The sequence below is a fragment of the Mobula hypostoma genome, chromosome 22 (genome assembly GCF_963921235.1).
Source record: "Mobula hypostoma chromosome 22, sMobHyp1.1, whole genome shotgun sequence".
NCBI lineage: Eukaryota > Metazoa > Chordata > Chondrichthyes > Myliobatiformes > Myliobatidae > Mobula > Mobula hypostoma.
This window is the reverse complement of record NC_086118.1, coordinates 4,378,659-4,392,410: the sequence shown is the minus strand read 5'-3', so window position 1 is coordinate 4,392,410 and position 13,752 is coordinate 4,378,659. Positions and strand designations below refer to the sequence as shown.

The 13,752-nt window shown below is 46.7% G+C and overlaps 1 protein-coding gene across 1 annotated transcript in view; it reads right to left on the bottom strand.

Annotated features, from left to right (window-relative positions):
- The window catches only part of pkd1b (polycystic kidney disease 1b), a 185,209-nt gene that overhangs the window by 146,818 nt on the left and 24,639 nt on the right, over positions 1-13,752 (bottom strand). Inside the window, 5 exon segments of the mRNA XM_063030962.1 lie at positions 431-3,618; positions 3,621-3,986; positions 5,805-5,941; positions 6,546-6,721; positions 8,223-8,354. Of these exon segments, the coding sequence (XP_062887032.1) occupies positions 431-3,618; positions 3,621-3,986; positions 5,805-5,941; positions 6,546-6,721; positions 8,223-8,354 (3,999 nt within the window).

Here is a 13,752-nt window from a genome sequence, read left to right as displayed (position 1 = left end):
GTTTTATCCAACTAGCAGTTAGGATCTAAAAATCATCCGAGGTTGGTGCAAACAAATCCAATATTAATCTTCAAAGTGAATGAGATAAGCTCTCTGAGGACTAAATGTAGAGTGGATAAGTGGGGGTTGTTGAATATTTCTTCAAATCTGACTGACTAGGCACGACTCTGCCGTGTGTAGAGAGCAGCACAGGGAACTTGGAAGCCTACAACAGCACCACCCTTGTCTGCAGGCTTGATAGTGAGGGAGGGATTGGTATGGACAGCACTACGTTCCCCGGCTGTGAGGCTGGAGTGAGTGAGGGGAGTAGAGAAGTCACCAATGGATTCTCGTTCTTGCCACTAGCCCCATTGTCCGTGTCAGTGAAGGAGGTGATCTTTGCCTTACTGTGCTCTCTGTTTCCGTTCAGTGAAGGTGAGCTTTGCCTTACCGTGCTCTTGCAGTGCCAGCTGTACATCAGGTGGTCTTCCTCTCCCATCTGGACGTCTGGGTCGTAAGACTGGGAGCCATCCAGCACCAGGTCCCGGTGTCTAGCCCAGCTTTGGCGTGCACCCCCTTCAATGATGGCTACCAGGCTGCTTCGCACCACTTGGACAAGCGCCACGGCCTTCGCACGCAGCTGAGTTCCACCCAGTGCTGCCACGACCTGCAGGCAGAGTGGGCCCAGGGGCAGGGCCAGCCGAGGCAGCGACAGCAAAGGCTTGCTGAGTTGGACAGTGGGGAGAGGCAGGGGGAGGTGGTGACTCGGCCTGTGGCAGTCGGCTCCCACTCCCACCTGCCAGAGATAGTGAACTGGGTAGGATGTGCATCCCCTCAGCTCAACATCAGCCTCAAAGTAACTGGGTTGGGCCCTGGCCACGGATGGGGGCGGCTGCACCAGGCGGACGGCTGGAGCCTGGCACTTGGGCTGCGGCAGCACCGTGACCTCCAGCCTCTGTACCCCTGCCGCGCTCACCTCGTTGAAAGCTCGGGCGTGCACGGTGTAGTGGCCAGCAGCCCTGTACCGGTGCTGGGCTGTGCAGCTCTGACTAGTGAAGGTCCCGTCCCCGTCCCCAAAGTCCCACCAGTACTGGACATTGCTGCCCCCAGCTGCCGGCAGGTGGATGGTCGCCAGTTCACCCGCTGATAGCGGAGTGCGGTCAATCCGGAGGCCTTCGGCTGCCGCCACCACCAGCAACTGCACCTGAAAGCGTTGGGTGACGGTCAATGAGCCCAGCCTGCTGGCAGCCCGCAGGCGGACAGTGAGCAGGCCAGTGGTGCCGGGCGTGTAGGTGACGCTGGGCCCAGCAAGGCGGCAATCGGGGGAACCGGGCAGCTGGAAGAGCCAGATGAGGCTGGCAGCCCCACCAGCCCACAGCCTGGCGTTTATCCTTAGCTCTTGGCGCACCTCCACCGCTGGCCATTGCCGACTGGTCCGCAAGAAGGCGAGGCTATGGGTGTCCCTGGGCAGCCAAGCGGCCGTTTCCAGGATGGGGATAGAGAGGACAAAGCATACGCTGCTACCCTGCTCCACTGACAGGTTGAAAGTAACAGCATCCACCACCCCGGCAACCGTCTTGTTTGGCATTATCGCCAAGCCTTGAACCACGATGTCATGGTGGACCCATTCCCAGCTGATTCCATTGGAGGTGTTGAGGCTCAACAGATAAACACCCACTCTCCCAAGGGCGTGCTCTGTGGTGAGGTTCCCCTGCCAGGCCTGGACACCTCTGTCTCCCAATAGACTCCATTCCCAGGCTATGTCAGTGCCTGTGCCCACAAAGCCACGGAGGAAAGTGGTGGCATTGGGTGGCAGAAGGAAGAAGGGTGATCTGCCCACGGTGGAGGAGTTGGCTTCGGAAATGGGGTCCAGAATCCTTAAGGTCAATGAGCTCTCAGTACACCCCAGCTTGTTGCAGGCAGTTGCCGTCACCATTGTAGTCCCTGCAGAGGTGGGAAGGTAGGCCAGTGTGGAGGTATTGGTCCTGGTGTGATTCTCATCTCCTTCAACAGTCCACTCATACTGCAAATCTGCCCCTGAAACGACAGACACCTCCAGGTGCACCAGTTGTCCTGTGCTGACCTCACGTGATGATGCAGTAACCTTCATTCCATGGATACGTTCTTGTGCAAAGATCTCCTTGCTCTGGTTGGCCTCTCCAAGGGCATTTTTGGCCACCAAAACTGCCAGGTAATGTCCAGCTTCCTCTGGTTGAAAGACCACAGTCGAACCTTGACCGGTAATGACTGTGACAGGACCCTGTCTAACAATCCACATATAGGACAGATTGGAGCCACGGGCCAGCTGTGCGTGCAGCAGGCACGCCTCTCCAGTGGCAGCAAAGCTGCCCTCAATCAGGTCACCGCTGGATATCTCCAGGTCTCGGATCCTCTCCACAGCCTGAACAGTGATGGTTGCTGTCTCTTCACTCACTTCATTTCTTGCTGTCACTTCCACAACATAAGTGCCAGGTTCTTGGAAATTGTACTTGAAATTGGAGGATCCCTGGTGTTGGGCACGTCCTCCCTGAACAGCCCACGAATAGGAGACCCCATCACCTGTGCCCAGCCTGGTGGCAAACATTACATCCTTTCCTGTCTCTACTGCTGCCTGCTGGGTGTTAATGCGAAGCTCTGTGATGGGCGTTACCACCCGGATGCTCAGATGTTTCTCCAGGTGACTGACCAAGTTCTCCCCAACAACAGTGACAGTGTATGGGCCGGGTTTCCAATATATGTGTAGTGGCCCTTGACCCAGTCCTGGAGCAGTGCCGTCACCAAAATCCCAGCGGAAGGTGGAGTTTGTGCCCAAAGCCCCGCTAAGGTGGAATGTGTAGGTCTTGTTCACGGAGAGGTAGTGCTGACCATGCCCATTGTGGGAGACGGTGAAGTCCCCAACCTTCTCCTGGACAATCAGTGAGCAGGAGCTGCTTTGCTGGTCGACATGGTTCCTGAGGTGGACTGTGATCAGGTAGATACCTGCCTGGCTGTAGCTGAACGTCACTTCCCTACCGCCGGACTGGAAGGGTCCCGGCACCCCCAGGTCCCATCGGTACTGATAAGGATGCCACTCGTCTTCCCTGGGAACCACCTCAGCTACCCACTGCACCTGCTCCCCCAGCAGCGCTGAGGAGTGGCTGGCCAAAAGGTGGACAGAAACAATGGGCGCCTGGATGCAGACGGTAGCTTGCTGGTGGGCCTTGCCAAAGGGGCTGCTGGCAACGAGCATGACAGTGTAGTTGCCAGCAGCAGCGTAAGTGTGGTGAGCCCTGGCGCTGCCCAGCACTACCAGGGGCGGGCTGCCGTCTCCAAAGCTCCAGCAGAAGCGGGTCTCGTTTCCCACCCTGGCCAACCAGGCCTGGAGGGACACTTGGCTCCCCGAGGCCACGCAGCCTGGACCCGTGATGTTTACCACCCTCAGTACATAGACCTCGGCAACCGCTGATCGGCTGGCTGAGCTGACTGCGTTTCTGGCGGTGACGGTAATGGTATAACTCCCTTCAGCTGCGTATGTATGGGAGATGGTGGCTGCCGTCAGGTTGCCGAAGGAGCTGCCATCCCCCATGTCAAAGGTCCACAGTATGTTGGTCCCAGCTGAAGTCTTGGCATGAACCAGCATCGGGGAGCCCAGCTCCCCCGACCACTGATGATCACCATAAGGCCAGTGATCTTCTCCTCCACCCGCACCACCACATGGCAGCTCATTACACTGACCATGTTATTGGCCACCAGTGAGACGTTGTAAACCCCCTTCTCTTTAAACCGGTGGCACACGGTGTCATTCATCCCCTCAGCCGCAGGACTCCCATCACCAAAGTTCCACGTGTAGAATATTTCATTGGACAAGGGTTGAGGGGAGGCTCCAAATGTAACAATCCCATTGACACTAGGGTGGTCTGGAGCCAGGTCACAACTCAGGTCCAACAGAAGGCTACGGACGTACACGAGGACGCTGGTCATCACACGGCTCCTCGGAGCATGGATCTCCACTTCCACAAGGTAGACACCTAGAAAAACACCATTTTAATTACGGGTAGAATACTGGTGCTTCTACGCAACTGCTCTCCAATGATTTTTGGGGGGCTGAGGTAAACTTCCCACTTGAGAAAGTTCGAGAGGATGGTGCAAAGCAAAGACGTGACATGACAGAATGTGAAACAGCAAGGGAGTGGAGACTTCAGAGAGGGGTAGGGAAATAGTGGCAGTGTTTGAAAGAAAGAGCAAAGAGAAGGCAAAGAGAGGCGGGTAGACATATCGAAAGAGAAATACATGAGCAGGTCATCAACCCTTCAGCCCATCTCTTCCATGCTGCCCAAGTTAGTCCCATATCCCTCTAATTCTTTACTATCCATGTTGCTGTCCAAGTGTCTTTTGAACATTGTTGATGTACCTGCCTCAACCACTTCCTCTGGCAGCTCAATCCATGTTTAGATCACTCTCATGTTCTTATTAAATCCTTCACCTTAAACCTATGCCCTCTAACTCTTGGTTCCCCAAACCTGGGAAAAAGACCAAGTGTATTCATCATATCTATATTACTCATGACTTTATTCACCTCAGTTTGAGTAGATTGCTAGCTGTAAACCTCTATAATCAAGCTTCCCCCCAAAAAAATCATTGCAACTCTCCTCTGCACTCTCTCCTGCTTATGGCATCTCTCCTATAGCAGGGTGACCATCACTGAACACAATTTTCCAAAAATGGTCTCACTAACATCTTGTACAACTTCACCATAACATCCCAACTTCTATATTCTGACTGATGATGGGCAGTATGCCAAAAGCTGCCTTCACCATCCTATCGACATATACTACCACTTCCAGGAAACCATGTCCATATACTGCTAGGTCCATCTCTTCCTAGGGCCCTCCCATTAACTGTAAAGACCTACTCCGATTTGTCTTCCCAAACTGCAACACCTTGCACTTATCTGAATTAAACTCAGCTTGCCATTCCTCAGTCCACTTACGCAGGTGATCCCTCTAATCCTTAGTAACCACCTTCAATGTCCACAAACACCAATTGTTTTAGTAACTCACTAGCCAGGTTTCTGTATCATCACTGAGGTGCTGTAACATTTCCATTTTCCAAGCCAGTCAATCTTACAAAACAAAACATATTGCTACATCAAAAGGCTCAACATGAGGTCAAGTAACAACACCTCATCTTTTGTCTGGATACATTGCAGCCTGCAGGATTGAATCTCAAATTGTCCAACTTTAGATAACTCACTTTAACTCCCTTCACATTAACACCCCCTTAATTTGCATGTTACTTCATTCCGTCAGAGAAATTCCCTCTGCTCCTTTCCCTGTCCACCCCACCTTCCCTGCCACCCCTAGACCATGCCAGGAAATGTAGAGATTCAAAGGGTTCCTCTGCTAGGAGCCAACAATGACTCTATGAGCAGAATCTTTTGATTCTATGGTTCTCTGAGACAATAAAGTATCAACCCCTACTTAACCATCAGTCAATGCTGTCAAGCCTTTCAATGTTTCTGAATGTCTATTACAATCAGAAACATTTGAAAACTGTTACAACTGAAATAAAGCATTAAAATGTTTCAAAAATCAAAAATTTAAGTGCAACTAACTAAACAATAATATGTTTTTTAAAGAAGTAACTTACTGAAAACCTACAGTTCCATGCAAAATTGCTGCTAGAACCCTGTGAAATCTGGCCACAGTGTATTCAGCAAACCAGGGGTTACTCACTACTAGTGTATGTGTTGCTGTTTACTCAATGGGTAAGACTATATCAACATGAAGAGTGAAGTTTACAAATGTTGAATACACCTAAATGTAATATTTAGACAGTGTCCTTACCAGGCTCGTTGTATGTCCAGGTCATGCAGCTCTGTAGGTGCAGGCGAGCAGAACCATGGTTTCCCTCAGCAAGGACAGAGGATTGCTGTGAGGAGGTGGAATGCGTCACTGGAGCACTGCCATCACCAAAACTCCATCTAACGAAGAAAAGTGTCAAACAGCTGAACAGAGAATACACAAAGAACAATGGCATAAGCTTACACCTACACAAATGCACCCATTGGTACACACAGACACACACCAAATGCAGCCATTGCTACACACAGACACACACCAAATGCAGTCATTGGTACACACAGACACACACACCAAATGCACTCATTGGTATACACACACACACACACACACACACACACACACACACACACACACACACCCCAAATGCACATATTGGTACACATACACAGACCAAATGCACTGATTGGTACACACACAAATACTCACACACAAGTATATATCTGCACATTATAAGGTTATTAAAAAACATTGAACAGTCACCTGGTATGGTAAAGTGGACTCAGTGTCAGAATTCTATTAATTATGGTCTTGTACCCTACTGTCTGCACTTTCCCCCTTACTGTAACCACTGATTCTGCACTTTCTTATTGTCTTCATTGGACTGTTTGATGACACAGTTGTGATGAAATGATCTCTATGGATGTCATGCAAGATAAACTTTTTCACTGCATCCTGCTACATGTTAGGATAATTTTCCAACTTATACAAGCTTTCGTGTCTCACCGGAAGGTAACTTCTGCCAAGCTGTCTGCTTTAACTGTGACAACAAAGGGTTGGGGCTTGCTAACAAGAATCACGTTGGTCATGTTAATAAAGTGTGGATCCATTAGCGGGTGCATGTCGTCAGCTACCAGCTCGGCCGTCACACTCTGACTGCTCACCGGGTTCACTGCCGTCACCTGTTACAAGGTAGCAAAGAAAGTTGTAAGCTGGAACCTAGTTGAGGACTCAAGTAGTTTATATATACGATATCAAAACATCCTGTATATGAAAAAATGACAGGCTGCCATATAACAAAAATATTCAGTTGAATTAAATATAAAACATTCCATACACACGTGTGAGTTGGTCTAATCAAGATATTTGATATAACAGTAACAGATATCAGTTGGAAATAGATTGGACTCTACTGAAGGATATGGTACATTTTCACAGTATGGTATTCTCAGCAGGGAGCAGGTAATGGGGTTGGCTGTACGAGCAGCCGGTGCATATCACAAGTCCTGGATCTGCGACCACTGACACCAGGCAGACAATCTCTGAAGAGTATTGATAATGTCTGGGGTCACTGTTCCTGTAAAGACGCTGTCCAGAAGAAGGCAATGGCAAACCACTTCTACTGAAAGATTTGCCAAGGACAAACAATCATGGTCATGATCGCGCATGTTAAATGACACGACACACAATGATGATGATGGTTATTAGTAGATATGAGCAGTTTAAATGGATAAACAGAAATGAGTTACAGGGCTCGAATCCAATTCAGAAATCAGATGAATGGCATACTCAACTGAGTTACAGTTATCTTTCAATTCAATAGGTTTCAAAGGTACATTTAATGTCAGAGAAATGTATGCAATACACATCCTGAAATGCTTTTTCTTCACAACCATCCACGAAAACAGGAGAGTGCCCCAAAGATTGAGTGACAGTTCAATGTTAGGACCCCAAAGCCCCTCCCCATCCCACACACAAGCAGCAGCAAGGCAATGACCCCCCCCCCCACCCAGCAAAAAGAGCTACTTCCTGTTTGGAACTGCATGAGGCAGTAGCACAGATGGGGTCATGATCCAAAAGGGTGAAATCTATGACAGGCTAAACCCCGAGCATCATTGCATCTGCCAGCTGCTTACTGGAAGTGGGTCAGTGCCCAAAGTGTGAAAGATCAAGAGTTGCTAGCAAAACATCTGGGAAGTGGAATGCAGGAGCAAAGGAAGGAGCAGCCAAACAACAGAGTGTAAAAGGAGAAACAGATTAACAGAGCAAAACAATAATTAAGCACGTAGAATTGAACAATGAGACAGAACAGAGGGAGAGAGAGAGCCTTCAGAGAGAAAATGTAAACCATTATAGAAAGGAGAGACACCAGAGAGAGACAGATAGGAGACATCTGAGTGAAAAACGTGGTGGAACAATCAGAGAGGGGGAGATATATCGATCAGAGAGAGAGAGTGAGAGAGAGAGAGAGAAGGGAAGAGGTGAGATAAAAAAATGAGAAAATTGCTTGTGAGTGAAATAATGTCTAAATAGAGAGAAGAGTAGAATCACAGAAACAGGTCAATACAATTTTTCAGGCCCCTTAAGTCCAGTTCTTCAGGCCATAAGCCCTACTCTCCTTTGCATACTGCATGGGAGGCTTACACCTCACTCAATTATTAGGAAAAAGAAAATATCACTCACCTTCAACCTGTAGGTAGCAGCACGTTTAAAAATCACTGTGTAGGTTTGTCCAGTGTAGGAAAAGACTGACAGGTTGTCAATCACCCAGGTATAAATAATTGAAGTGCCATGGGTAACCTCAGCCGAAAACACCTGCAAGAATTGGTTTGTTATAAATGGAGAGACACTGCCAGCTATTTGTTTGTCATTTTAAATCTTCAAATTAGGAACTTGCTGTGGTGTGTTGGCGATAATGATTGTACTGGTTGTCATCTTCCAAACTCCCTTGCATTCTAGAATGGAAGATTGGAAATGTAACCCTGACATTTCCAAAGGAAAGAGAGAGAAAGTGGAGAATTATATACCACTGGTAATGGGCAAAATGTTGGAACCTATTACAGGTGTTGCCCCCCACCCCTTTACAAATGTAGAGCATTCCTATGAAACCTTTCTTAAGCCGAAGTGGCGTAAAGCAAAGAACCTTTAATTTATATGGGAAAAATTTTCGTAAAAGCGAAAATCCTCTTTGTAATGTGAACAACACACATAAAGTTGCTGGTGAACGCAGCAGGCCAGGCAGCATCTCTAGGAAGAGGTACAGTCGACATTTCGGGCCGAGACCCTTCGTGTAATGTGAAAACAGGTTACTAATGTAGGTCTTTTGTAAAAGCAAAGTGGCGTAAAGTGAACATTTGTAAAGTGGGGGACACCTGTATTAAGAAAGTAGTAACATACTAAATATTAAAAGAATGAGATTTGTCTGATGTAGGAGAAAACTGCCTAGTCATCGACCACCTCGATGTTTTCTATGTGTCCTTCCATGCCGACAGACACAGTATTTGCTTCACGTCTGCCATTTCTATACTACCCTTGTTTTTCAGGGACCCACATCAGCTCTTGCTGTTTATTTCTTTTCATGTACCTGTGAAGGTTGGGGTGGGGAGTCAACATGGATTAATAAAAGGGGATTTGACAAACTGGGGGCTTTTTGAGGGTAAGATGTGCAGAATAAACAAGATAAATATGTTGTAATGGTATAGTTGCACCTCTCAATCTGTAGAAACTATTTTAGAATACATGAACTGACAACCAATGATAACCAGCTGTCTCACTAAAAATATGGGGATTCAAGTCATCCGAAACTGGAAGTTAATTTCATTCAGCTTCTCATTCACTGTAGGCCTGCTGTTCTCCACTATTTTTAGTATGTTATCTGTGCCATCATTTTCTTTGATTCATGTGCCTATCTAAGAGTCTCTTAAATCTCCTAATGTGTTGCCTCCACCAGAACCCCTGGCAGTACGATGCATGTGCTTCCACATTTCTATGTAGAATATCTGCTTCTGACAGCTCCCTCTGCACTTCCTTCCATTCACCTGAAAACTAAACTATTTCCACCATGGGTAAAAGGAGCTGGCTGTCCATTCTATCCATGCCTCTTATGACCTTCAACACCTCTAACAAGTCACCTCTCTTCTCCTTTGCTCCAAAGAGAAAACTCCTAGCTTGCTCAACCTCTCCTCATAATACATGCTCTCTGTAGGCAGCATCCTGTTAAATCAGCTCTGCACCCTCCCTAAAGCTTCCACATCCTTCCTATAACGAGGTGAGCAGAAATGTACAGAATACTCCAAGTGTGGTCTAACTAGAGTTTCATAAGCTGCAACATTATCTTGTGGCTCTTCAACTCAATCCCCTGACTTATGAAGGCAAAGACTTATGAACACCCAGCATACGTGTTCTTAACCATCCTATCAACTTGCATGGCACCTTTGAGGGACCTATTATTGTGAACCCCAAGATCCCTCAGTTCCCCCACACTGCTAAGAATCCTGCCCTTGACTTTGTACTCTGGCTTCAAGTTCAACCTTCCAAAGTGAATCACTTCTCATTATTCCAGCTTGAACTGTGTCTGGCATTTCTCAACACGGCACTGCTTCTATAACTGCTCTATTGTAACCTATGATAACTTTCCACATCATCATCATCTTCCACATCATCTGCAAACTTACTAACCTACACTTCCACCTCCTCATCCACAACATTTACACAACGAGCAGAGGTCCATATTCAGATTCAAATGTACATCGCAACATACAGCGAAATGTGTCATGTGCATTAACAACAAACACACCCAAGGGTGTGTTGGGGCAGCCCGCAAGTGCACCACACAATTTGGTGCAAACATAGCATTGCTGCAATGTTCAGCAGAACAACACAAGTGCAGAAACAACATCAATTTTCCTCCTTTCCAAAATCTGCTTCTCAATCTACTCCTCTGTGTTTCTGTTGCTATTGGGGAGTCTATAGAATACTCCCAATAGACTGATAGCTCCCTTCCTGTTTCGAACTGAGCCAGCAGACAAGCCCTCCATGGTGTCGTCCCTTTCTGCAGCTGTGATACTATCCCAGATTAGCAATGTCACCACCCCACCTCTTTTACCTCCCTCCCTCCCCTTTTGAAACATCTAAACTCAAAAACATCCAGCAACTATTCTTGCATTTGTGACAGCCAAGTCTCCGTAAAGGCCGCAGTGTTGTGGTTCCGTGTACTGAACCATGCTCTACGTTCATCATCCTTCTTCCTGATATTTCTTACATCAGAATGGACACAGTTTAATCCATCCAACTGACTGCATTTATGCCTTCTCATACCCATCCTTCTTCACAGTCTCTCTGCATATTGCTCCTCCCTTTACACCAATTGCACCATTCTCAGCTTGATCACTCGGGTTCCCTTCTCCATGCCTCCCTACCGGCTCTAGCAAACCTGCTCACAAGCTAATTGATTCCCATTCAAGTTCAGACCTAACCCGTCTCTTTTGTACAGGTTCTCCTGTCCCCAGAAGAGGTCCCAATGATCCACAAATCTGAAACTCTGCCCTACACACCAATTCTTTAGCCACACATTCATTTGATATCATCCTATTCTTAACCTCACTGGCACATGGCACACACAGCAATCCAGAGGTTACTATCCTTGAGGTCTTGCTTTTTAGCTTCCTACCCAGCTCCCTATATTCTCTCTTCAGGACCTCATCCTTTCTCCTAACTCTGTCATTGGTACCAATAGGTACCATGATTTCTGGCTAATTATCCTCCCCATTAAAGATGCTGTGCACCCGATCTGAGACGTCCATGACCCTGGTACCTGTGAGGCAACATGCCACCGGGAGCCTCGTTCACATCCACAGAACTTCCTGTCGGCTATGGAATCCCCCATCAGCACTGCAATCCTATTTCACCCTTCCCTTCTGAGCCATGGAGTCAGAGTCAGTTCCAAAGACCTGATTTCTGCAGCTTTCCCCTGGTGGGTGCTTCCCCCCCCCCACAGAATTCAAAGCTGTCTACCCACTGTTGAGGGGAATGGCCACAGAGGTACTCTACACTTTCTGTCTATTCCCTTTCCCTCTCAACAGTCTCTCAGCTCCCTGCTTCCTGCAACTTCAGTGTGACAGCCTTCCTGTAGCTCCTGTCTATCACCTCCTCATTTTATCAAATGAGCCATAGGGTATTCAGATCAACCCCTAGTACGCTAACCCAATCTGTAAGTAGCTGTGTCCAGATAGAGTTCCGATCTCCCACATCGTGCAGGAGGAGCACACCACTGCTCTGGGATCTATTCTCATTGCTCTAACTAGGCCCCAAAAAGAACATAGAAATCTACTGCACATTACAGGCCCTTCGGCCCACAATGTTGTGCCGACCATGTAACCTACTCTCGAAACTACCTAGAATTTCCCTAGCGCATCGCCCTTTATTTTCCTAAACTCCATGTACCTATCTAAAAGTCTCTTAAAATACCCTATTGTATCCACTTCCATCACCACCGCCAGCAGTGCATTCCACGCACTCACCACTCTCTGTGTGAAAAACTTACTCCTGACATCCCCTCGGTTCCTATTTCCAAGCACTTTAGAACTATGCCCCCTTGTGTCAGCCATTTCAGCCCTGGGAAACAGCTTCTGGCCATCCACATGATCAATGCCTCTCATCATCTTATACATCTCTATCAGGTCACCTGTCATTCTCCGTCAATCCAAGGAGAAAAGGCCAAGTACACTCAACCTATTCTCATAAGGTACGCCCTCCAGTCCAGGCAACATCCTTGTAAATCTCCTCTGCACTCTCTCTATAGTATCCATATCCTTCCTGTAGTGAGGTGACCAGAATTGAACATAGTACTCCAAGTGGGGTCTGACCAAGGTCTTATACAGCTGTAACATTACCTCACAGCTCTTGAACTCAATCCCATGGTTGACAAATGCCAACACACCATACACCTTCTTAACAACACAGTCCACCTGTGCAGTAGCTTTGAGTGTCCTATGGATACAGACCCCAAGATCTCTCAGATCCTCCACACTGCCAAGAGTCTTACCATTTATATCATATTCTGTCTTCAAATTGGACCTACCAAATTGAACCACTTCACACTTATCTGGGTTGAAGTCCATCTGCCACTTCTCAGCCTAGTTCTGCATCCTATTGATGTCCCGCTGTAACCTCTGACAACCCTCCAGATTATCCACAACACCCCCAACCTTTGTGTCCTCAAAAAAAATAAAGAGGAACATTTCCCACTCCCAAAATGGCTGCTTTGTTTAAACCTAACTTCTTTTTATTGGCCCTTGCCAATTGCCTAATAACCCAAATCATATCAATATCAGCCCCAACAACCCTGATCACTTTTTAAACTGGCAGTACTCACCATCAGTTATGGCTCCTGCAATCTCGAGCTCAACAGAGTGTCTCTTTCTTTACTCTTGGTTTATAAGGGATGTGCATTAACTATACAAGATTTTATAATCTGATTTTATGTTTATTATTATTCTTGTATTCTACTCTCACATTCCATATCAATGACTTTATCCTCCTCTGCCAAATTGTGAAATATTCCTGAATGTCAAGCCTATTGCCTTTCATTAACATTATAAACCTTTTCCTTTAATCTAAATCTGTTTTTAATCTCTCTCATTAGCCATAGGTCAAACACTTCTTATTGAGGTTTTTTTGTGTTTATTCTTGTAATGTTACTCATTTTCTTGCTTATTGTTATTTCCCAATCAATCATGATCAACAGAAGTGATTTCTCTTTCATCAACCAATGTTGCCTCCGCACAATCCTATCATGGCTTTTGTACCACCTGACCACATCTAGTGTATAGTGGCACTTCCCCTACCTCTGATGTCATGTCTTCATGATTTTATTTGTTTAGATTTAAGACAATAGTTTCCAATTGAATTAAATCATTTCTCAATTAAACTGAATTCAATTAAATGACTTCTAATATAAAATTCTATCATAAAATGATTACTCTTCCATAAAGGCCCCTTAATTATTAACAGATCCTTTATCATTACACAATACCACGTGTTCCCTTGTCAGTTCCTCCACAGAAAACCATCTCTCATATGCTCCACACTATTAGTACTAGTTTGGTTTTCAATACCTAAAGGAAAGCCACCCCTAGACATCCCCATAAATATCATTTCATACTTAGTATGAGTCCCTTCAGATTCCTCTTTCCATCCTATCCTGCATTATCAA